The 23,334-nt window shown below is 46.8% G+C and overlaps 1 protein-coding gene and 1 pseudogene across 7 annotated transcripts in view; one reads left to right on the top strand and one right to left on the bottom strand.

Moving 5' to 3' along the window:
- Window positions 1-23,334, top strand: part of CTCF (CCCTC-binding factor) — a 364,630-nt gene that overhangs the window by 328,326 nt on the left and 12,970 nt on the right. For all 7 annotated transcript variants that reach the window (XM_077457321.1, XM_077457303.1, XM_077457314.1 and 4 more), the window contains one exon: window positions 4,511-4,696. In XM_077457321.1, coding sequence (XP_077313447.1) covers window positions 4,511-4,696 — 186 coding nt within the window. The remainder of the gene's footprint in view (window positions 1-4,510; window positions 4,697-23,334) is intronic.
- On the bottom strand, window positions 12,416-12,534 carry LOC143954750 (5S ribosomal RNA; annotated as a pseudogene).

Below are 23,334 nucleotides of genomic sequence, written 5' to 3'. Positions count from 1 at the left end.
CTATCGCGATTTTCCTTCCAAGGATAGAAAACTGGCAGGCGGACTACTTGAGTCGCCAACAATTGTTCAAGGAGAATGGTCCCTTCACCCCGACATCTTTCTGCCGATATGTCAAAGATGGGGTGTTCCAGACGTGCATCTGTTCGCGTCCAGATTCAACAACAAGGTCAAGGACAAGGGATCCGCTGGCATGCGGAACAGACGCCTTAATCTTTCCATGGGATCAGTTTTCACTGATGTATGCGTTTCCTCCAGTTCTGCTTCTTCTGTGCCGCCTTTGCAGGAAGGGAAGGAGGTTATTCTGGTGGCCCAGAAGATCTTGTTTTGTCGAGATCGTAAAGATGGCAGTAGGGGACCCTTGGACTCTGCCACTGGTGGCCAGACTTTCTCGCACAAGGTTCAGTATTCTGTTCTACCTTACAAACGCTAAATTTAACAGTTTGGCTATTGAAACCCGCGTTCTAAAAGACCGTGTCTACTTTGGGTAATGCTAGAAAGCCGGTCTCCAGAGACATATACTATAGAGTCTGGAAGGCACATGTCTCCTGGTGTGAATCCAGGGGTTGGCGCCCCAGAAAGTATCATGGGTAGGGTCCTTGAATTCCTGCAGAGAGGACTGGAAATGAAGCTGGCCTTGAGTACTATCAAGGGCCAGGTCTCTGCCTTATCAGTATTGTTTCAACAGCCTCTTCTGACTCCCTGGTTCGTAACTTTATTCAGGGGGTAACACGTAAATCCTTCCATCAGGACCCCTGAACCCTTGGGATTTGAATTTAGGCTAATCTGCTTTACAGAAGCAGCCTTTTGAGCCTATACTGCATATTCCCTTGGTTCTTTTGATGAGAAAGATAATCTTTTTGGTTGCCATATCCTCTGCCAGTAGAGTATCGGAATTGGCGGCTCTTTATTGTAGCAAGACATATTTGATTATTCATAAGGATAAGGTGGTATTGCAGCCCCATACTAAATTCCTACTGAAGGTAGTGACAGGTTTTCATTTAAACAGGATACTGTTCTGCCTTTTTTTTTTTTTTTTTTTTCTCCAGAACCTCAGTCGGTGGAAGAGGTCACTACATTCCCTTGATGTAGTGAGAGCAGTCAAGGTCTATTTAAAGACCGCTCAGATTCGCAAAAAAAAGGTGTTGTTTGTATTGCCAGAAGGTCATAAAAGAGGAGAGACAGCATGAAAACAATACTAATATTTCCAAATGGAAATGGAAAGTGATTGTTCAAGCTTATGGTCTAAAGAGGAAAATTCCTTTTTTTTTTTTTTTTTTTTTTTTTAAATGCTGCCACAACTTGGTCTTCAGTCTATACATTCACCAGATTCTACCAAATTGATGTAAAAGATCATGAAGATATCACTTTTGGGCGCAGTGTACTGCAGGCTGCAGTGTGACTCCTCTTGTCTCTTGGTGCCCTACTTTTGGTGTCTCCCTCCCTTCAGTTGCCATTGCTATGTGACATCCCACATAGTAACTACTATGGCTCTGTGTCCCATGATGTACGATAAGAAAATAGGATTTTTATAACAGCTTACCTGTAAAATACTTTTCTTTTAAGTACATCACGGGACACAGAGGTCCCTTCCTTCTTTGGTATACACGTGTATCGCTTGGCTACAAAACTTAGGTAATCCCAGTAGTGGAAAGGGTTAAAAAGGAGGGCACATTTTGTCTTGGGGCGTGCCAGTGTCCATTACCTGAAGGTGGCCTATAACCCACATAGTAACCACTATGGCTCTGATGTACTTCAAAGATAAGGATTTTACAGGTAAGCTGTTATAAAAATCCTATTTTTGTATATAGTGCAAAAAATAAACCACAGAGGTGACCAAATACCACCAAAAAAGCTCTATTTCGGAAAAAAAGACAGAGGTTTTTTTCGGTACAGCGCCGCACGTCCGCACAATTGTCAAAGTAAGGTAGCGCCATATTGCACAAAATTACCATTGTCATGAAGTGGGGGGTTAACCTTCCGGAGCTGAAGTGGTTAAACTAACATGTCTATAGTTACTTGGTAAAGACTTTAAATAATTTTTAAACATAAGCACCACATTGGCTTTACGCCAATCTAGTGGTACTATTCCAGTCATTAGAGTCCCTAAAAAATTAGAAACCATGACTTTTGAAATTACAGAGCTTAAGTCTTTTAGGATCTGTGGGTGTATGCCATCTGGTCCAGGTGATTTAGTCACCTTTATTCTGTCTAAATATTTCTGGACCATATAAATTTCAATACCATCCCCGTTATGGACATGAGCTTCCCCAATGCTCATTTTTATACACAGAGCTGAAGAAGGTGTTTAATTTATTTGCTTTCTCTTTGTCCCCAGTCACCCACTCTAGAGTATTTAGTAACAGGCCTACATGCTCAGTCATGACCTTTTTACTATTAATATATTTGAAGAATTTTTGGGGGTTTGTCCTACAATTTTTTGCAATCTGTCCATTGTGAATTTTTGCCGCCTTGATTTCCTTTTTACATATTTTGTTATATGAAGGTGATAAGTTGCGCTCAAAAATCAGTACATAATAATCCAAAAGGTGCTCATAAGAATCCATTCAGCAAGAGAGGCTGAGTGAAGAAAAACAGTTGATTGGATGAATGGACATCAATCTAAGGTGCTTATGTAAAGTAAAATCCAAAAGGATCCTTCCACCTTGTGACCTCACCAACAATAAAGTCAGGATATGTTCTTAAAATGATGTGACCTTCCGTAATAGAGGTTTCATTGTGATTTGAATATTCCAGCTGTAACGTATCCACGGAAGATACAGTGCGTATGGTGTGCGTCTCTCAAACAGTTCCTCCTGCACTACTTTAGCTGTTTAAAGCAAGTTTCTGTATCTGTGATGTCACTTCTGGCTGAAGGTTATTATTTGTAACATTTTAAACAATGAGTGTTACTTAATTTTTATATTTCTTTAAAGCTCTTATTTATACAATGCATCCGGAAAATGTTCACAGTGCTTCACTTTTTCCACATTTTGTTACAGCCTTATGCCAAAATTGATGATTTTCATTATTTTCCTGAAATTCTACTAACCATACCCCATAATGACATTGTGACAGAAGTTTGTTTGAAATCTTTGCAAATTTATAAAAAATAAACGGGAAAAAAACATGCATAACTATTCACGGCCTTTGCTCAATACTTTGAAGCACTTTTGGCACTAATTATAGCCTCTAGTCTTTTTGAATATGATGCTACAAGCTTGGCACATCTATTTTTGGGCAGTTTCTCCCATTCTTCTTTGCAGCACCTCTCAAGTTGTGTTTCAGATCTCTCCAGAGATGCTCAATCGAGTTGAAGTTTGGGTTCTGGCTGGGCCACTCAAGGACATTCAGAGAGTTGTCCCATAGCCACTCATTTGTTATCTTGGCTGTGTGCTTAAGGTTGTTGTCCTGTTGGAAAATTAACCTTTTCCCCAGTCTGAAGTCTATAGCGTTTTTTTTTTAATCATATCTGTCTCTGTACGTTTCTGTATTCATCTTCCTATCGTGACTAGTTTCCCAGTTCCTGCTGCTGAAAAAAAACATCCCCACATCTTATCCACCTCCTCATTAACACTGGGTGGCCTATAAAAAAAAAAAAAACTCCAATGATTACCTTTTTAGTGTGCACACTGATGTGCAGTTCCACTCATAATGCTTCAGTCTCAACACACACTCCATCAACTATGTCCTTGTTCACACCCGCTTTAAGATCACATCTCACATAGAGACAGACCACCACCACCCCTCCGTTTTACCCTGTCTTTTCGGAAGAGGGCATAGTCAGGAGTATTAATAGCCCAGTCATGTGAAGAATGAAGCCAAGATTCAGCAATACCAATGCAATCCTAGTTCTTCCACCAAAGCTTCCAATTCGCCTATTTTGCTTCGCAGGGTTCTGGCATTGGTGAACGCACTTTAATTCATTGCCCTGTCACACCGACAGGAAGGGTCCAAGCCTCCCAATTCCCACCTCACAGATCCTAGCATCATTCAAAAGGAAACCCCATCATACACAACCTGTTCTGATAGTTAGCTGTGCTGCTGCTGGACAGGATTGAATGAATTGCAATTGTCAATCCTACCCAGTTAAATATGCGAACGAGTGTGAACAGGGTGAGTCCTACCCCTCAAATCACGCTTTCCCAGGGCCCTGCTGCTTGTGAATTAATTTACATATGAAGAAAACGCCTTCATAGTACCCACTCATAGTCCTTCCTCTGTAGACTTGCAGTAAGCCATTCTTCTTTGGTAAAGGAATGAAACTAAATCAGAGAGCTTTGAAATTCAGCCAAGGGGAGTGGTGACATCAGACACACAAACTTGCTTTTTACAGCTAAATATAAGGGTAAGGTACAAACAAAATGACAGTGGGGTTATGATTCATTTTCTTACACAATGCATTTGTTTTGGGGAGGAAACGCTGGTCTTCTGCATTAAGTTATTTAATGTGCCATATCTACCCTGTCACCCCTCCCATGGAAATAAAGTTTTTTTTTTTTCTATTCTCGAGACGACAATGCTGAACCAGATCTTGATGATGAGGATGAAGATGATGAGGAAGAGGATGAGCTGCCAGTTGAGATAGAAGGTGAAGGTGAACGCGAGCATAATGCAGAACAGTCGCTTACTCCAATGCCTCCACCTGCAAAAAAACGTAGAGGAAGACCTCCTGGAAAAGCTAACCAACACAAACAAAGTAAGTTCTGGTGATGAAACAAACCTTTTCCTCCTAACCCCGCCCCCCCCCCCCCCCCCACACACACACACACACACACACACACACACACACACACACTCTCACACTTTTGTTTCCTTATTCAGTGATGTTAGCTCAGATGTACGCTTTGAACCTCTGAACAAAGCCTTAACAGTTTTTAAATAGGTGTTTGGCACTGTTGTACAAGTTTACATATGCACCATAGATAAAAACGGGCACGGTGAATATATCTTGGAATATTTTCTGGCTGTAGCTCTGTGGGGTGTCCAATTTTTGACAGATGCCAGAACATCAAACCTGCATCTTAAGTTTGTTTGCATAATTCAGTGAAGAGGTGAAGTACTTTTTTAGATTAAATATTTTGATGCATTTAACTTTTGCCCATGGTTATGATTTTGGTTAAAGTGTATCTGAAGCCAATTCATTTTTCCAGTTTGAGTAGAGGTGTCCGTTTATCAAGTAGTGGAAAATATCCACTGCTGAGTTCTCATGTATTCACAGGGAAGATCTCTGCCCTGAGTGCCTGTTTTTGAAGCGGTGTAGGTTGCTTCCCCTTTTGAGAAGTGAAGCAATGTACAAATGCTTTGGACATTGGAGAATGCTCCTGTTACTGTTATCTGGTCAGATAGCATGATTACAGTACTAGAAATTCACTGAAACACTCTGGTGTCTGTTAACCGATTCCTGACAGGCTGCCACAGTTATACTGCGGCAGGTTGGCTTCCCTATGTTGATCACCGTAACTGTATGCCAGCCCTTTAAGGTGCTGTAGGAGGCACATGTAAATACACATCCCGGTTCTCTCAGGGGAGAGGAGACAGATCGTATGTTCACGGATCTCTCTCCTAGTCAGTCCCATCCCCCTACAGTTATAAAACACCTAGGGAACACAGTTAACCCCTTGATCGCCCCCTAGTGTTAACCCATTCCCTGCCAGTGACATTTATACAGTAATCAGTGCCTTTTCTCTATCATTCACTGACTGACACAGCTCCATTAATCTTGACCGTAGGGTTATTATGCCACCTTCAGGAAAGGACAAGGCAGAAAATGTTATACATGTGAAAAAACATAACTTTACAGTTCTGCTCAGGGGGCGGTCCCTCTGATAATAACCCCTCAGCCTGCTTCCTGCAGCTCAGTTTTTTCTGCCTAGTGAAGATGGACCTAGGCTCCATCGGTCCTGTCTTTTTTTATTTTATTTTGCTGAATGTTTGCCTTTTGCGCAAGATGTTAAGATCCTGTGATCTACCGATGTCCTTGTGACAGTGTACCATGGCCAGCAGCCACCCTGTACTGCTCGGAGAGTGGGTCAGTGATGGGATGTCCCCAGCTCATCCAGATGGTAAGTACAGCTCTCCCTGCCTCTGCAGGATTGAGCAGCTGGGCATTCCCTGGGAGGTTGATTAGGGGGTCCCTCTCTTTTCTCCCTGTCCCTATTTTAACAACCCCCCCCCCCCCCGTGGGGGATTCTGCATGATGGGCTGCTGAGAGGTGTATGTACCTGTAGACAGGGGTCCCCCTTAGATGGGGGGCTGCACTGGGTGTCTGAGATCTCCCCGCAGGTTGTCTGGAGGTCTGCATGTGCTGATAGCTATAGCGCTGCGCTGCGGCCATTTTTAGTGCGCCTCAGTGGAAAGCATGGTAAGGGGCCATTTTTTGGTAGCTCAGCGGCCATTTTATCTGCGATCATGTCCTTTATACAGGGCGGCCGTTTTGTTGTAGTCCAGCGCATTTTTTTGCTCAGCGCTGGTCCCTGCTACTCAGAACAGTGCTTTTTTTCACTCAGGACACTTGGGAGCTGATACTGGACACGGCACCTGTAACTGAACAGCGCAGCACTCGGTCGGGGTGGTGAGTCTTGCGGTGGGGGCCCCTCAGTCTGCAGCAGCTAGGAGAGTGGGATTTTGCACCAGTCCAATGGTGGCAGACAGGGTGGTCCAGCATGGCTTCAGAAACTTAGGTTTCTTCTCCGGAACTCCCTGCGATTGCACCCGACTCGTCTGAAAACAGTGCAGTGCCTTTGGACGCTTTGTCGGCGGTCCTTGAAATGTCCGTTGCCAGAGTGGAGGCGCAAAGGTGGTAAAAAAGGCCCTTAACCCCCCTGTCCTCCGGGGTGAGGTCTGACACATGATTCGGGGCCCCGCTGAGGCTTTTTCGTCCGTCCGGGACTTTGGCTATACGCTCCCAGTCCGACAGGATGACCTCTGAGGGACAAAAGCATCCCTAGAACCGCTAACCTGCGAGCAAAAGTGCTACCGCATGAAGGTTTGCCCTGCCCGTCACACGGGTGGGGGGGTCGCCTTTAGTAGTTTGCAGCACGGTGGGCCTCTCTGCTATCTGACCAATGGGTCTGCAAACTGATTTCCTCTGGCTACAAGATACTTCCTCTCTTGGCCACCAGATTCTTCCCCTCCAGCATACCCTTACCCCCAGGCTCGCAGGGATGCCCTAAGGAGGTCGGTAAGGGACCTGCTAAGCCGCGGGGTGATAGTGCCTGTTCCGAAGTCAGAAAGGTTCCAGGGGTTCTACTCCAATCTTTTTGTTGTCCCCAAAAATGAAGAGGTACATCCAATCTTTGACCTGAAATCCCTCAATTGTGTGTAAAAGTACAGAGGTTCAGAATGGAATCCGTTCGCTCAGTAGTCACTGCACTCCATCAAGGGGACTCCCTGGCTTCTGGACATCCAGGATCCATACCTGCACATACCCATATGCCTCAGGCATCAGAGGTTTCTGCGATTGCAGTTGGGGAAGCCCAGTACCAGTTTGTAGCTCTCCCCTTTGGCTTGGCACCAGCACCCCAAGTCTTTACCAAGGTATTGGCTCCAATTTTGGTGGTGTTGCGACAACACGGGATTGCGATCGTAGATTACCTAGACAATCTCCTCCTGAGAGCATCTTCTGCCTCAGAATTAAAGGAGTATGTGGCAATCACCATGCAATCCCTGCAGGAATTTGGATGGCTCCAATTTTGGTGGTGTTGCGACAACACGGGATTGCGATCGTAGATTACCTAGACAATCTCCTCCTGAGAGCATCTTCTGCCTCAGAATTAAAGGAGTATGTGGCAATCACCATGCAATCCCTGCAGGAATTTGGATGGCTGTTGAACCTAATAAAAAGTCTGTGCTCATACCGCAGTCGTCACTGCACTTCTGCATGCGATTCCTGGGCCTCATGGTGTCCGCCCAGTTTCACACCAGAGTCTTGCTGAAGAAGATATTGACAAAATGGGACAAATCTCCATTATCCCTGGATCGGCAGATTCGGGTGAGCCAGTCAGTCAGGGACTCCCTGCTCTGGAGGTCCCCGGCACTTCGGTCTGGTAAGTCGTTCCTACCTCTTCATTGGCAGTTATCGCAACGGACGCCAGCCTGACCGGATGGGGTGGAGTACTGGGAGTACAGTCGACCCAGGGCCTCTGGTCGGCGGAGGAATCAAAGTTGCCGATCAATGTGCTCAAACTCCAAGCGGTCAGGCTATACCTCTCCATATGGTGGATGAGACTACGAGGGCGTCTAATCAGGATCCAGTCAGACAAAGCCACGGCGGTGGCATGTGTCAACCATTAAGAAGGAACTAGAAGCTCGGCTGCAGCATTTCAGGTCTCTCACATCCTTCAATAGGCAGAGCGACATGTACCTGCCTTGTCGGACATTTACATCCTGTGAGTAGAAAACTGGCAGTCGGACTACCTAAGTCGCCAGATGCTGGACCCAGGAGAACGGGTGTTGCATCCGGAGGTTTTCAGGCTTTTGTGCCTGCTGTGGGTCACACCAGACGTGGTTCTCCTGGCCTCCCGTCTCAATCGAAAGGTGCCGAGATTTTGTATCCAGGACAAGAGATCCTTGGGCAGACGCGTCAGACAAGCTGGTGGCTCCGTTGAGTAAGTAGCGATTGATCTACATCTTTCCTCCGCTAAAACTGCTACCACGTCTCCTGCGCAGAGTGGAGGCCGCAGGTGTTCCAGTAATACGGATTGCCCCATGTTTGCCTCGGCGCCCCTGGTACGCCGACCTAGTACGCCTGGTTGTGGACGCTCCCTGGCGACTGCCATTACGAGAAGACCTTCTGTTTCGAGGTCCGATTCTCCATCCTGCTTTACCATCGCTGGTTTTAACAGCATGGCTGTTGAGCCTGGTGCTAAGGAACCGGGCCTGTTAGACTCGTTGATTTAAACTACGTTGAGAGCACGGAAATCTTCTTTTCGGAACATATTGCATCGTTCCTGGAAGGCCTGTATCTCCATGTGTGAGGAGAAAGGGTGGAGTCCGCACACCTATTACGTTTCCAGGATCCTGCTGTTTCTACAGCGAGGAGTACACCAGAAATTGGCCTTAAGCACCATTAAGGGACAAATATCAGCCTTGGCTGTTTTTTTTCCAACGACCCCTGGCGTCTCATTCTCTAATGAGCACTTTTATTAAAGGGGTCTGGCATGTAGTTCTTCAGGTGCATCCACCTTTACCCCTGCGGGATCTGAACCTGGTGCTAGTGGCGCTTCAGAAACCGCTGTTTGAGAACATCAGGGGAATTCCCTTGTTGACTTTCTCAGAAAGTGGTCTTCCTAGTGGCCATTACATCGGCCAGGAGGGTTTCGGAACTGGCAGCCTTGTCTTGCAAGTCGCCTTATCTGGTTATCCATAAGGATAAGGTGGTGTTGCGTCCGCAATCTTCTTTTCTGACGAAGGTGGTTTCGGCGTTTTCACATCAATGAAGACATTGCGTTACCATCTCTCTGTCCTAAACCGACACTTCCTAAGGAGGTGGTCCTTCATTCCCTGGACATGGTCCAGGCTGTAAGGGTATATTTGTCTGCCACGGATCCCTTTCGGAAGTCACTCTGTTCATTTTGGTAGCTGGTCTGAAAAAAGGTATGTTGGTCTCATCGGCCACCATTTCTATGTGGATCATATAGATTGTGGTACAGGCCTACGCCTTGAAGGGGCAGGTGCCCCCCTTTCCAGGCTGAGGGGTTATTACCAGAGGGACCGCCCCTTGGGCAGAATTGTAAAGTTCTGTTTTTTTCACATGTATAACATGTTCTGCCTAGTCCTCTCCTGTAGGTGACGTAATAACCCTATGGTCAAGATAAATAGAGCTGTGTCAGTCAGTGAACTTGAGAGAAAAGGATTTTACGGTGAGCACAAAAATCCTATTTTTATAGCACTGATAGCTGTATAATTGTCAATGGTCTCAAAAATGAGTCAAATTTGTCCGCCGCAATATTGCAGTCCCAATTAAAAATCGCAGATCACCACCATTACTAGTAAAAATAAAATAAAAATGCTATAAATCTATTTCCTCTTTTGTAGACGCTATAACTTTTGCGCAAACCAATCAAACGCTTATTGTGACATTTTAGGTAAAAAAAAATAAAGTAGAAGAATACATATTTAGTGCGGCACAGTGGTGTAGTGGTTGGCACTCTCACCTAGCAGTAAAAAGGGTCGCTGGTTCGAATCCCAACCACCACACTACCTGCCTGGAGTTTGGATGTTCTCCCGGTGCCTGCATGGCTTTTCGCCGGGTGCTCTGGTTTCATGCAGGTAGGTTAATTGGCTTCTGTCCAAAATTTGCCCTAGTCTATGAATGAGGACCTTAGATTGTGGGCTCCTTGAGGGTAGGGACCGATGTGAGGTACAATATACAGGGATAGAGACAATTGTAGACACTCACTCAGGTTGAACTGGATGGGCTGGTGTCTTTATTCAACCTTACTAACTATGTAACTATATTGGACTAAACTGCCTTTTTTTTTTTTTTTTTTTAATTGCCATATTTATTATAGCAAAAAGTAAAAGATGTTGTTTTTTTTCCAAAGTTGGTTCTTTGGTTTATAGAACAAAAACAGAGGTGATCAAATACCACCAAAAGAAAGCTCTAATTGTGGGGGGGGGGGGGCCCCAATTATGTTTGAGTACAGCGTCGCACGACCGCAATTGTCAGTTTAAGCGCCGCAGTGCTGTATCACATAAAATAGCCTGGTCATTGAACAGCAGAAACTTCCAGAGCTGAAGTGGTTAAGCAACGATAAATTACCGCTCCGTACACACACATTCTCAGAGGAGACCGCCCACCTTATGTAATAACTCATCCCACCTAATATATATTATTATATATTATACACAGTCTCTCCCATTTTTGTAAATATTTTATTTTATCTTTTTATGTGACAATACTGAAGAAATTATACTACAGATTGTATAACCATGTAAACCGATGTATTGTAAAGGCATCATTGGATCAAACTGTTCTATTAAATACCCTGCATAAATTTATTTTCTATTTCGTTCATTGACGGACACAGCATGTTCATCTTTACCTTAGGGTTATATCGCCCCTTTAGGAGAGAACTAGACAGAACACGTTAAAAACAGCAAAACTGCACTCCCAGGGGGTGGTCCTACTGGCTATAACTCCTCACACTGCATCAAGCAGCTCAGTTTTTTTTCTGCCTAGTGTAGAACTACCTGGCTCCCGGTCGGACCATTGGTCTTGGGAATAAATTTTTTCTGCATTTTTGATTCCTGTGATCTACAATCAACAGCCAGGCTGGGTGACAAGCTGGATAATATAGGTCCTGGTAGTCTACCCAGCCTGACCATCGAGCATGAGCAGCCCTTAGCTACACGCTGGGTTGGCCATGACATGCCCCGTCTAACCCGGGGGCGGCCGGTGAGCCATATGCTCCGGGGCACATATGACTGGGCTGTCCATGTCAGTATGCCGTGGCCAACAGCCACCCCGTACTGCTCGGATTATGGGTCTGTCCGTAGAATGCATCCGGCAGTCCCTACAGGAGGGGTAAGTATGGTTCCACCTGTCTCAGCACGATGGAGCAGCTGGACATTCCCTTGTGGTCCATGAGGTGGTCTCTCTCTCTCTCTATCTCTCGCCCTTTTTTCTCTCCCTGTCCCTTCCCTTCTCCCCATGCGATGGGCTGCTGTGTGACTGGGCACATGGTGGTGCGGTGCAAGTACCTTGCTGGGGGTCCTCCGGGGGGGTCCTGGCAGGGGGCGGTGTTGGGGGTCCGCTCCTCCTCTTCCCTGTTTCTTGACCATTGTGGGGTGTTTTGGTGTGTATGACATGTGGGGAGGCCGCTGTGCGGACAGCGGCCATTTTTCTGTAGCCGAAGCCAGTTTTTTTCCTTTTGGCCGTTTTCTGGAGGTCCGGTGGCCGTTTTCCCGGTGCCTTAAGATGTTTTTTGCTGAGGCAGCCATTTTCTAGTAGCCTCAGCTTTTTTTGCTTCTAGCGCTGGGTGCTTGTTTCCTTCTAGAACAGCGTGCCTTTTACACAGAACATCGTGGCTGACACAGGGGAGAGCAGACTGCAGCAGCACAGCGCAGTACCTGGGTCAGGGTGGTAAGTCCTGCGGGGGTGCCCTCAGTCTGTGGCAGCTGGGAGGGTGGACATTCTGTGTGACTTGCCTTAGGTCCCTAAGTGGTGACAGGCGTGTGTGGGTCAGCATGGAGTCATAAGCTGGCGCTTCTTCCCCAGACATCCCTGTTATGGCAACCGGTTCCCCTGCAGTGCCTATGGGATGGGCCTGGAGGCATTTGTTGCCAGGGTGGAAGCAGCGTGTGGGCGTAGGGGGAGTTTTAAAAACGCGCTCTCCCCCACCGTCTTCTGGGGAAAGCTCATATTCGGAATCGGGTTCTTCTGTGGCAGGCGGCATATTAACATATTAAAAAAGGCCTACGGCACCTGGTATTCCCAGGCGATCTCCCATCCAGATACTAACCAGGCCCGACCCTGCTTAGCATCCGAGATCAGATGAGATCGGGCTCATTCAGGGTGATGTGGCCCTAGGAGTTCTTGCTGGCCACTCTCAACCCTCTTGACAAACGCCAAGATGGTCACCTCGGCAAACTAGCAGAAAAATAAAACAGGTCGTCGACACCAACAACATATTAAAAAACAGCCTATGGCACCTGGTATTCCTGGGCGGTCTCCATTCCAGGTACAAACCAGGCCTGACCCTGTTTAGCATCCGAGATCGGGCGAATTCCGACTGATGTGGCCGTAGTTAATCTTGCTGGCCACTCTCAATCCTCTTGACAAATGCCAAGATGGTCACCTCGGCAAATAAGCAGAAAAATAAAACAGGTTGTTGTAGCCAGGGGTCCTCCGGGGGCTCTGATCCTGGATTGGGGGTTGCGCTTGTTGTTTGTGGTCTTTCCGCTGGTGTCTAAGGGTCTGCATGTGCTGCCGCCATTTAGCACTGTCTACCGCCATTATCTCTGTTCATTCACTCTGTACAGTCACATTTTCTATTAGTCTCTGTAGAAAGCATGGTCGGGGGCCATTTTCCCGCCGTTCGGGAGGCCATTTTCCCTGCGATTGTCCCTTATACAGGGCGGCCATTTTGTTGTTGGTTTTTATCCTCAGCGCATCTCTCTGTAACTCAGAACAGCGTGTTTTTTTGCTCTGGACACAGGCACCTGTAACAGGACGGACGCAGCACTCAGTCGGGGTGGTGAGTCCTGCGGTGGGGGCCCCTCAGTCTGCAGCAGCTAGGAGGTTGTGGGGCTGTGCACTTGTCCCTAGTCCCCAAGGGTGGCAGACAGGGTGGGTCCGCATGGTTTCATAAACTATTGTTTCTTCCGCAGAACTCCCTGCAATTGCAACTGGCTCGTCTGCAAACGGTGCAGTGCATTTGAACGCTTTGTCAACGGTCCTTGAAATGTTTCTTGCCAGAGTGGAGGTGGGGTGTGGGTGCAAAGGTGGTAAAAAGCTGCCCCCCCTCCCCCGTCCGTCCATACTCTGGGGAGAGCTCTGACTCGGTCTTGGGCCCTGCAGTAACTAGCGGCCCCTGCTCTGATAGATCAGATGATGCTGACCAGGACTGATGGGACAGTGAGGATGATTCCCCGTCTGGGTCCGTGCAAGACAAAGTACTAGTTGGAGCACTTATCACAGCTGTGCGTGATACCCTGAAAATGCAGTATCCTCTGCTGAAGCAGCGGTCCCTTTTTGGGTCCCGTAAGCCAGCCCGTACACCTAAGGTGTTTCCGTATCTGACTTATTTTGATGAGTTCATATACAAGGAATGGGGAAGCCCGCAACGCACCTTCTTGGTCCCTAAAAGAGTGGCGGTACGCTACCCCTTTGAGGAGAGCCTTCTTAAAAATTGGTCTGCTCCTCTGGTCGTGGACCCCCCAGTATCCAGGTTAAACAAATTAACCACGATCCCGGTAGAGGGGACGGCCGAGGCAGTGGCCCGTTAGTTTACTGTGGTGGGGTCAGCGATATGATCAGTACTGGCCACAGCACTAGTATTGCAGACACTTACTGAATGGGAAAAACGTTTGCGCCGCAAATTGGAGGAGCAGCAGCAGGCTACTTCTGTCTGCGTGGAGCTAGCAGACCAGTTGGTGCATGGCCTTAAGTACGTTTGTGACGCGGCCTTGGATACGCTTCCCTTGCTCTCCAGTGCTTCAGTGTCAGCAGTGGTGCTGCGGCGCCTGATTTAGCTAAAATGCTGGTTTGTGGACCAGGCATCCAAAAAAGCCTTGACGGATCTACCCTATTGACAAAATGGGACAAATCTCCATTATCCCTGGATCGGCAGATTCGGGTGAGCCAGTCAGTCAGGGACTCCCTGCTCTGGAGGTCCCCGGCACTTCGGTCCGGGTAGTCGTTTCCTATCTCTACATTGGACAGTGATCATAACGGACGCCAGCCTGACCGGCTGGGGTGGAATGCTGGGAGTACAGTCAACCCAGGTCCTCTGGTCAGGGGAGGAATCCAAGTTGCCGATCAATGTGCTCAAACTCCAAGCGATCAGGCTGTGCATCTCCACATGGTCAATTAGACTAAGAGGGCGTCCGATCAGGATCCAGTCAGACAACGCCACGGCGGTGGCATATGTCAACCATCTAGGAGGAACAAGAAGCTCAGCTGCAGCACGGGAGGTCGCTCACATCCTTCGGTGGGCAGAGCGACATGTACTGGCTCTGTTAGCCATGTACATCCCGGGAGTAGAAAACTGGCAGGGGGACTATCTAAGTCGCCAAATGCTGGACCCAGGAGAATTGTCGTTGCATCCGGAGGTATTCAGGCTTCTGTGCCTGCCGTAGGGCACACCAGATGTGGATCTTCTGGCCTCCTGTCTCAATCGGAAGGTGCCGAGGTTCGTATCCAGGACAAGAGGTCCTTGGGCAGACACGCTTGTGGCTCCCTGGGATGAGTACCAGCTAATCTATGCCTTTCCCCCACTGATACTGTTACCACGTCTGCTCCACAGAGTGGAGGCCGAGGAGATTCCAGTAATACTGATTGCCCCAGATTAGCCCCAGTGTCCCTGGTACGCAGACCTAGTGCGCCTGGTGGCAGACGCCCCTTGGCGACTCCTATTACAAGAAGACCTTCTGTCTCGAGGTCCGATTCTCCATCCTGCTTTATCATTGCTGGTTTTAACGGCATGGCTATTGAGAGCCAGGTGTTGAGGAACCGTGGTCTTTCGGACTTGGTGATCCCAACTATGCTGAGAGCACGGAAATCTTCTTCTCAGAAGATATACCATCGTACCTGGAAGCCTACATCTCCATGTGTGAGGAGAAAGGATAGCGTCCACACTCCTTTTCTATATCCAGGATCCTGTTGTTTCTACAGCAAGGAGTAGACCAGAAATTTACCTTAAGCACCATTAAAGGACAAATGTCAGCTTTGGCTGTCTTTTTTTTTTCAGCGACCCCTGCCGTCTCACTCTTTAGTGAGAACTTTTGTTCAACATGTACTTTGTCCGGTGTGTCCACCGTTGCCCCGTGGGATCTGAGCCTGGTGTAATCGGCGCTTCAGAAACCGCTCATTTGAAAATATTAGAGAGAATCCCATTGACTCTTTCCCAGAAAGTGGTCTTTCTAGTGGCCATTACATCGGCCAGGAGGGTTTCGAAACTGGCGGCGTTGTCTTGCAAGTCGCCTTATCTGGTTATCGATAAGGCAGTGTTGCGTCCACAAACTTATTTTCTGCCAAATGTGGTTTCGGCGTTCCACATCAATGAAGACATTATGTTAGTATCTCTGTGTCCTAAGCCGACACATCCTAAGGAGGTGGCCTTTCATGCCCTGGATGCGGTTCAGGGCTCTGAGGGTGTATTTGTCTGCCACAGCTCCCTTTTGGAAGTCGGACTCCTTGTTTGTTTCGGTGGCTTGTCCAAAAAAAAGGCATGGCGGTCTAGTCGGCCACCATTTCTAGGTGGATCAGACTTTGTAGTACAGGCCTACGCCTTGAAGGGGCAGGTGCTCCCCTTTCCGGTCACGGCCCACTCCACAAGGGTAATCGTAACGTCTTGGGCCTTCCAACATCAAGCGTCTGTTCACACTTTTACAAAATTCTACAAGGTCAGTGCATTGGCTGATGACAGTTTTGGCTGCAAAGTTTTGCAGGCGGCTGTATAATTGCAAATGCATATACATTTTTTTTCTCCTTTTTTTTTGGATAAAAACGCAGTACCATACGTAAATGCGCTGTTGCATTTGTTACCGTATTTCTGGTGCAATTTGAGGGTAGTGCCTCTCTGAGGAGCACTGTTTTTTTGTGGGTGAAAAAGTTTAGTTAAGCCCACACACTGTTGTTTTTTTTGTGTGTAAAGTCTATACTAGTTCCCACATGCCATGGTGGATGAAGTTTTTTATGCGGTTTTTCCCACCCCTCGTTTTGGCATTTTTTGGGGACGTCCCAATGGTCTATCAATGTGTCAGTCGGTGAATATAAGAGAAAATAGGATTTTTTCTACTCACCGTAAAATCCTTTTCTCAGTAATTCACCGACTGACACAGCAGCCGCCTTTCCTATTTTTTCTTTACGTTATACTGCTTGTTGACATTCTGAAGCTGCATGGCAGGCTGAGGGCTTGTTGGCTAAGGGACTGCCCCTTGGGCAGGAACTAGAAGTTCTGAGTTTTTTCATTATATGTCATCATGCCTAGTCCTCTCCTAAAGGTGGCGTAACAACCCAATGGTCTACACAGAGGAGCTGTGTCAGTCGGTGAATTACAGAGAAAAGGGTTTTACGGTGAGTAAAAAAAAAATCCTATTTTTACTCACAAACTCTTTAACATCCTTCTGTTGGGCCACTGACAAGGTTTCAGTTATAGGTACCTCAGATGTCCCGCGGCCATGTCCTTTTGGGACTGCTAGTAAAGTCTGTCCTTCCAAGGTTTCAAGAGATTAATGTGATATATTTGCTCTGGTTTGCTTTTTCCTGGCTGGTAAACCTTGTAGTTTACTTCCCCTACTCTTTACATAATTTCAAAGGGACCTTGTCACTTTGAGGGAGCGGTCTCCCCCCTCCCAATGTTTGGCGACATCTACTAATCCTCTGAAATGTCTACATACAGTAGTTGAAATGGCAAACATCAGGTATGGCAGCACCTTGTCCACCTTTTTAACATGTTTTTGAGCGTTTTGTTAAATCTCTCCACAGTTTGGGGGTGATAGAGGTACGGAGATGTGATATTTTGAACTTACACAATGTTTTAGGGACATAAATGGTGTCCCTTGATCCATTAATACTACCTTTTGGAATACCCACACAACTAAATACCTGGATAAATTCTTTGGCAATAGTCTCTGCTACAGCCCTGGGCAGACTTTTTTTTTTTAACAGGTAAGTTTTTATTTATCACCATTGAATGAAATAAACAGACATTGGTACAATACAACAGTGCATCGTACAACACAACATAACATAGTGTTCAGTGTACAGTCGGTCAATCAGACTTTACATATCAACTGGTGCAGGTCAAAAAGTAGAGGAGAGGAAATTGAGTAAAAGGAAAAAAGGAGGATGAGAGGAAGAGGGGGGGGGGGGGGGGAGAAACCAGAAGCCATGCCTCCGGAAACAGCTCATAGGAATAGGCAAGCCACAGCAATACAACATTCTTCCCCTAGTATCCATTATTGATCAATTAAATGCAAGAGAACATCCCAGATCCCATAACCAACCACCCCACGATTGTACCATCTACACTCCCACCCAAGAACCCCAAATCTTGTCGAATTTAGACGGGCACTTCCGACTCATATATGTCAACTTATATAGTGGAAGAGCGGAGTCAATCAACCCTCTCCATTGAGATATCCCAGGGGGGTCCGCCTTCTTCCAATTAAGGAGAATGGTCTTCCTGGCATAAAATGCCGCATAAAATACAAACAATTGCCTATGTGTAGCCACCACCACTCCGTCACACACCCCTAAAAGCAGGACCACAGGGTCCATCCCCACCGAGACCCCCTACCCAATTCAGAACCCCCACCACCTCCCTCCAGAAGGTCTGAATAGCTGGGCATTCCCACACTACATGCATAAATGTCCCAACCGCCACGTCACATTTCGGACATCTATCGGAGCTTAGTGGGTATATTCTTGAGTCTCTGTGGAGTGTAGTAGGCCCTATGAAGAAACTTCAGTTGAATGAATCTATCTCGCGCAGAGATCATCCGGGGGATATAATTCTGGATGCCTTCCTGCCAGTCCTCCCCACTCAGAGATGGAAAATCAGACCTCCACTTGCGAAAAAGCGCAGACTCCTCTACGGGTTCCGAAGTGGAGAGCCTGAGGTACAAGGAGGAGAGGACACGATCCGCATATTTGGAAATGAGAAACTTCTCAATCTGGTGCGAGCAGACAGAGATTGGGGTAGGGAATTGGGCCCTACCTTTGACACTGCAAGCCTATAAGCCTATAAAAATTCCTCCTTTGACACTGCAAGCCTATACCAAGAATCTGACCCCAGCAATATACATATAAACGGAGAATAATACATACAAAAGAAGTACCTGAACACAATAACCGTAACCCCCCACCCCCCACCCCGACACCACCCCCCAAACTTCGGTGTGTCCTAACCCCAAACCAAACCGCCCTGGCATTTACCATGGGGGTGCATGGAAAGATGAGCACCATGAGTGCAACCGTCTGAGCACTGCAAGTCCGGCCCAGTCCATCTGTCGGATAAAAGGGCCCTGCAGAGGCATGATTATCTAAGTTCACCCGGCAAGAGCCGGGGGTACAATCTTGAAGGAAGAACTGTTGCAAAACAAAGGGGACAGAGCGCCATCAACAAATGAAAGTCAGAGTCAGGGTAGGCTCAGGCACATCAAAAACAGTAGGCAATCAAACGGGAAATAAAACAGTAGAACACCCCCTCTGCCACGAAGCGGAGCGCAAGCCGGCCCATGTCCAACGAGTCCGGCAGGGGCGCCGCGTAAATTGAATGTAGGATATGGGTGTAAAGCAAACAAACAGCACCCCAGGGGCAGCTCACCGATCATCCCTGTTCCTTGGCAAAGTATCCAGCCAGGTCGCAGCGTCTTCCGGCGATGTAAAAAAACGAACCGTTTCACCATCCTGCACACGAAGTCGGGCCGGGAACAACATGCTGTACTTAATGCGTCTATTGCGGAGGTTCAGCTTAACCTGATCAAAGGACCGACGTAGCTTCTGAGTATCGATGGAATAATCCGGGAAGATCATCAAGCGCGCCCCCTCATAGGTAAGGGCCTCCACCTTGCGTGCCTCCCGCAGCACCAAATCGCGGTCCCGAAAGTGGAGAAGGCGGAGAATGAATGTGCGTGGAGGAGCCCCCGGAATGGTCCGGACGGCAGGCATTCTATGTGCCCTCTCCACCGTGAAAAAACTTGAAAAAGGCGCCTGGGGCAGGAGTGTGCGAAGCAGATTTTCCGTGAAGGTGTGGGGGTCTGCTCCTTCCGCCCCCTCAGGCAGTCCCACAATGCGAAGGTTATTCCTTCGATTCCTGTTTTCGGAATCTTCCGCCCTGCTTTCCAGTATCTTCACCCTGGTCTGCAGCGTTCCGAGTGTCCCAGAGTGATCCCGCAGCACGTCTTCAGAGTCTCCCACCCGCCGCTCCGCCTCAGTCAGCCGAGCGCGGAACGAGTCCATATCCCTACGGATAAGGCTGATATCCAGTTGCACCGACTCAATCTTGCCCGTCAGGGTAGATTGGCAGGTGGTGATAGCCTGCATCAGCGCCGTAAAATTCGACTGCTCCGACAGCGCCGGGTCCGGATCCTCCGGCGGAGACGCCATGCGGGCCGCAGGCTTCGGGTCTGGAGACAGGCCGGAGCTAGGCCTCGGCTTTGATTTGGCCGATGCGGGGGTCCTGCGGCAACCGGAACTGCCCCTACCTTTGGTCATCCCCTCCCGGGACCGTGCTTGCGGGGTTAGGCTGCTCCACGTGTGGTATCTGCAGGGCTAAGAGTTGTTTTCAGCGGATGGTCGGCCGGAGCTCTCTGCAAGTGCGTCCGCTCAGTCGGCCATCTTGGACACGCCCCCAGCCCTGGGCAGACTTACTTACTCCTGGCCCCACCAGATCCATACCAACTTTTTTTTTTTTCGAAAGACAATTCTTATATGGTTAAATGGTACCAGAGGACTGCGAAAATGGGGCCAAGTCCATCAAGTCCAACCTATGTGTGTGATTTTATGTCTGTATTACATTGTATATCCCTGTATGTTGTGGTTCAGATGCTTATCTAATAGTTTTTTGTTTTTAATTATCCATGCTCCCCGCTGATACCACTGAAGAGAATTCCACTTTCTTACAGTAAAGAACCCTCTACACAGTTTAAAGTTAAACCGCTTTTCTTTGAATTTTAGTGAATGACCGCTTGTCTTACTAAATTGCCTTTGCGGAAAAGTTTTATCCCTTTTGTGGGGTCACCAGTACAGTATTTGTATCTTGAAATCATATCCCCTCTCAAGCGTCTCTTCTCCAGAGAGAATAAGCTCAGTGCTCGTAACTTTTTCTCATAACTAATGTCCTCCAGTCCCTTTATTAGTTTGGTTGCCCTTCTCTGGACTCTCTCCAGTTCCAGCACATCCTTCCTAAGGACTGGTGCCCAGAACTGGTCGGCATATTCCAGGCGCCGTCAGAGCAGAGTCTTGTAGAATGGGAGAATTATCATTTATCTCTGAAGTTAATCCCCTTTTTAATATGCATGCCAATATTCTGTTTGCTTGCAGCACCTTGGCTGAGCCTGTCATCTACTATGACTCTCAGGTCCTTTTCCAGTGAGTAGATTGCATTCATATTTTTGCCACCCAAATAAATTATTTTAAATTTTTCTACAATAAACCTCACTTGCCGAGTCGTTGCCCACAACCCCATTAATTTGTTCAGATCTTCTTGCAAGGTTTCCACATCCTGTGGAGAAGTTATTGCCCTGCTTAGCTTAGTATCATCCGCAAATACTGTATTAAGCTGTTTATTCCATCCTCCAGGTCGTTTATGAATAAATTTAAATAGGATTGGTTCCAGGACAGAACCATGGGGGACCCCCCTTTCCACCCCAGACCATTCCGAGTACTCTCCATTTATCACTACTCTCTAAACTCGCCTCTGTATACAGTTTTAAATCCAAGTACTCACCCTATGGTCCCATACCAATGGACCTTACTTTGTTCAGTAAACATTTATGGGGAACTGTATCAAATGCCTTTGCAAAATCTAGATATACCATGTCTACGGGCTTTCCTTTATCTAGATGGCAGCTCACCTTCTCATAGAAGGTTAATAGATTGGTATGGCCGGAACAATTCTTCATGAATCCATGCTGATTACTGCTAATGATACCGTCGTCATTACTAAAATCTTGTAATAAGTCCCTTATCAACCGCTCCCCATGCTAACTGGTCTGTAATTCCCAGGGATGTTTCTTGGCCTTTTTTTTAAATATTGGTGCTACATTGGCAACTCGGCTGGTACCATTCAAGTCAGTAGACTGTAAGTAAAAATTAGGAAGAATGGTCTAGCAATTTAATTGAGTTACTTAAGGACCCTCGGGTGCAAGCCATATGGGTCCAGGTGACTTATTAATTTCTAAAGTGTTTGTAAAAAAAAAAAAACTATACTTACCTCCACTGTGCGGCTTGTTTTGCACAGAGTGGCCCGAACCTGGTCTTTTGGGGTCCCCCAATGGCTCCCGCGGCTCCCTACATGAAGTAACTACCTAGGAGAAGCACTCTCCTGAGGGGGTTACCTTGTGGCCGCGCTCCTGAGTCCAGCATTTAGCATCCATAAACGCCCACATCATTGGATCTGATTGACAGCAGCAGAAGCCAATGGCTGCGCTGCTATCAATCTATCCGATCAAGAACCCGGGATATGGCGCATCCCCGCCGGGTCATGTTACATGGCTGAGGTAAGTAAAACGGGGGGGGGGGCTGAAGGTTTACAACCCCTTTAAGTTTTTTCAAGTCTATTTCTAATTCTATCCTCCGTTAGCCAACAGGGTGCTTCCTATGAAGGGGTCACAAAGATAAACATCGCAGTTTTGGTTACTAAAGCCCACCGATGTCCCCATGAGGACAGAGGGGAAGAATAAATTCAATATCTCCACCATATCTCCATCCTTGGTATCCAGATTCCCTTCATCATTCTTTATAGCACCACTATGACCTAACCTCCCTTTCTTACTATTTATGTACTCAAAGAACGTATTGCGATTTTTTTTTTTTTTTTTTTTTTTTTTTTTTTTTTTTTACTCTTATCCTCTATTCGCCTTTCGTGTTCTGTCTTAGCTTCCTTGATTGCTCACTTACATTTCTTGTTGCATTATTTGTAATGTTGGAATGCTGATGATGATCTATTTTTTGAATGGCCTTCTCCTTTGCTTTTATATTCATTCTTACGTTGGAGTTAAGCCACCCAGGACTTTTGTTGGCTTTTTTTAAATTTATTTCCGTTGGTATGCACTGTCTAATACACTTCTTCAATATGCTCTTAAAGCATACCCATTTTTCCTCTGTATTTTGTTCCTAAGATTTTATCCCATTTAGTATCTTCTAGTAGGGATCGTAGTTTAGGGATGTTGGCTCTGTTGAAATTTGGTGTTTTTGTATTCCCTTTGTTTCATATTGGTGTGATTTATACTGAAACTAATTGACCTGTGATTGCCGTTTCCTAAATTGCCACGTATTTCCACATCCATGATCAGGTCTGTATTGTTGATAATCAGCAGGTTCAGTAACGCTTTATTTCTAGTCGGTGCATTGACCATCTGACCCATGAAACTGTACTACAAGACGTTTCAGAACTGGTAAGCCTTAGATGAATACGCAGTTCCTTCCACTCAGTCTGGATAATTAAAATCCCCCATTATAATGACTCTTCCCATCCTTGCTGCTAATCCAAATTGTGGTAGGAGGCCCGCCTCCTCCCTGTAGTTAGGGGGCCTATAGCATACTCCCGGTATTACTTTCCCCTTAATTTCCTCCCTTTGTAGCGCTACCCATGAGTATTCCACCCCTCCTATGCTCCCTTAGTGATGTCATCTCTCACATTCACTTGTACACTTTTTTTTTTGTGCGTCAAATCTTTTTTATTAATTTTCAACAATGAAGCAATACAAAAGTAAACAGAAATAAACAAAAATAAACAAAAACAGTACACAGCTTACATCTAAAGATGGGAAAAGAAAAACACCACAGCTCAACATGTCACACACAGCAGGAGGCAAATAAGGAAGTGTACAGTATCCAGTTCCAAAATCGGAATACACAGTAGTACAAGTAGTCAATAGATGCAATATTCAACCTTAGTGGGAGTAGCAGGGAACCTCCGACAACCCTTAACGGGAACTTTC

Source organism: Lithobates pipiens, unplaced genomic scaffold (assembly GCF_037356315.1).
Source record: "Lithobates pipiens isolate NorthernLeopardFrog02 unplaced genomic scaffold, aLitPip1_a1.2 Scaffold_10, whole genome shotgun sequence".
Lineage (NCBI taxonomy): Eukaryota > Metazoa > Chordata > Amphibia > Anura > Ranidae > Lithobates > Lithobates pipiens.
Note: the sequence above shows the minus strand (reverse complement) of the source record. Positions and strands in the feature narration are given on the sequence as shown.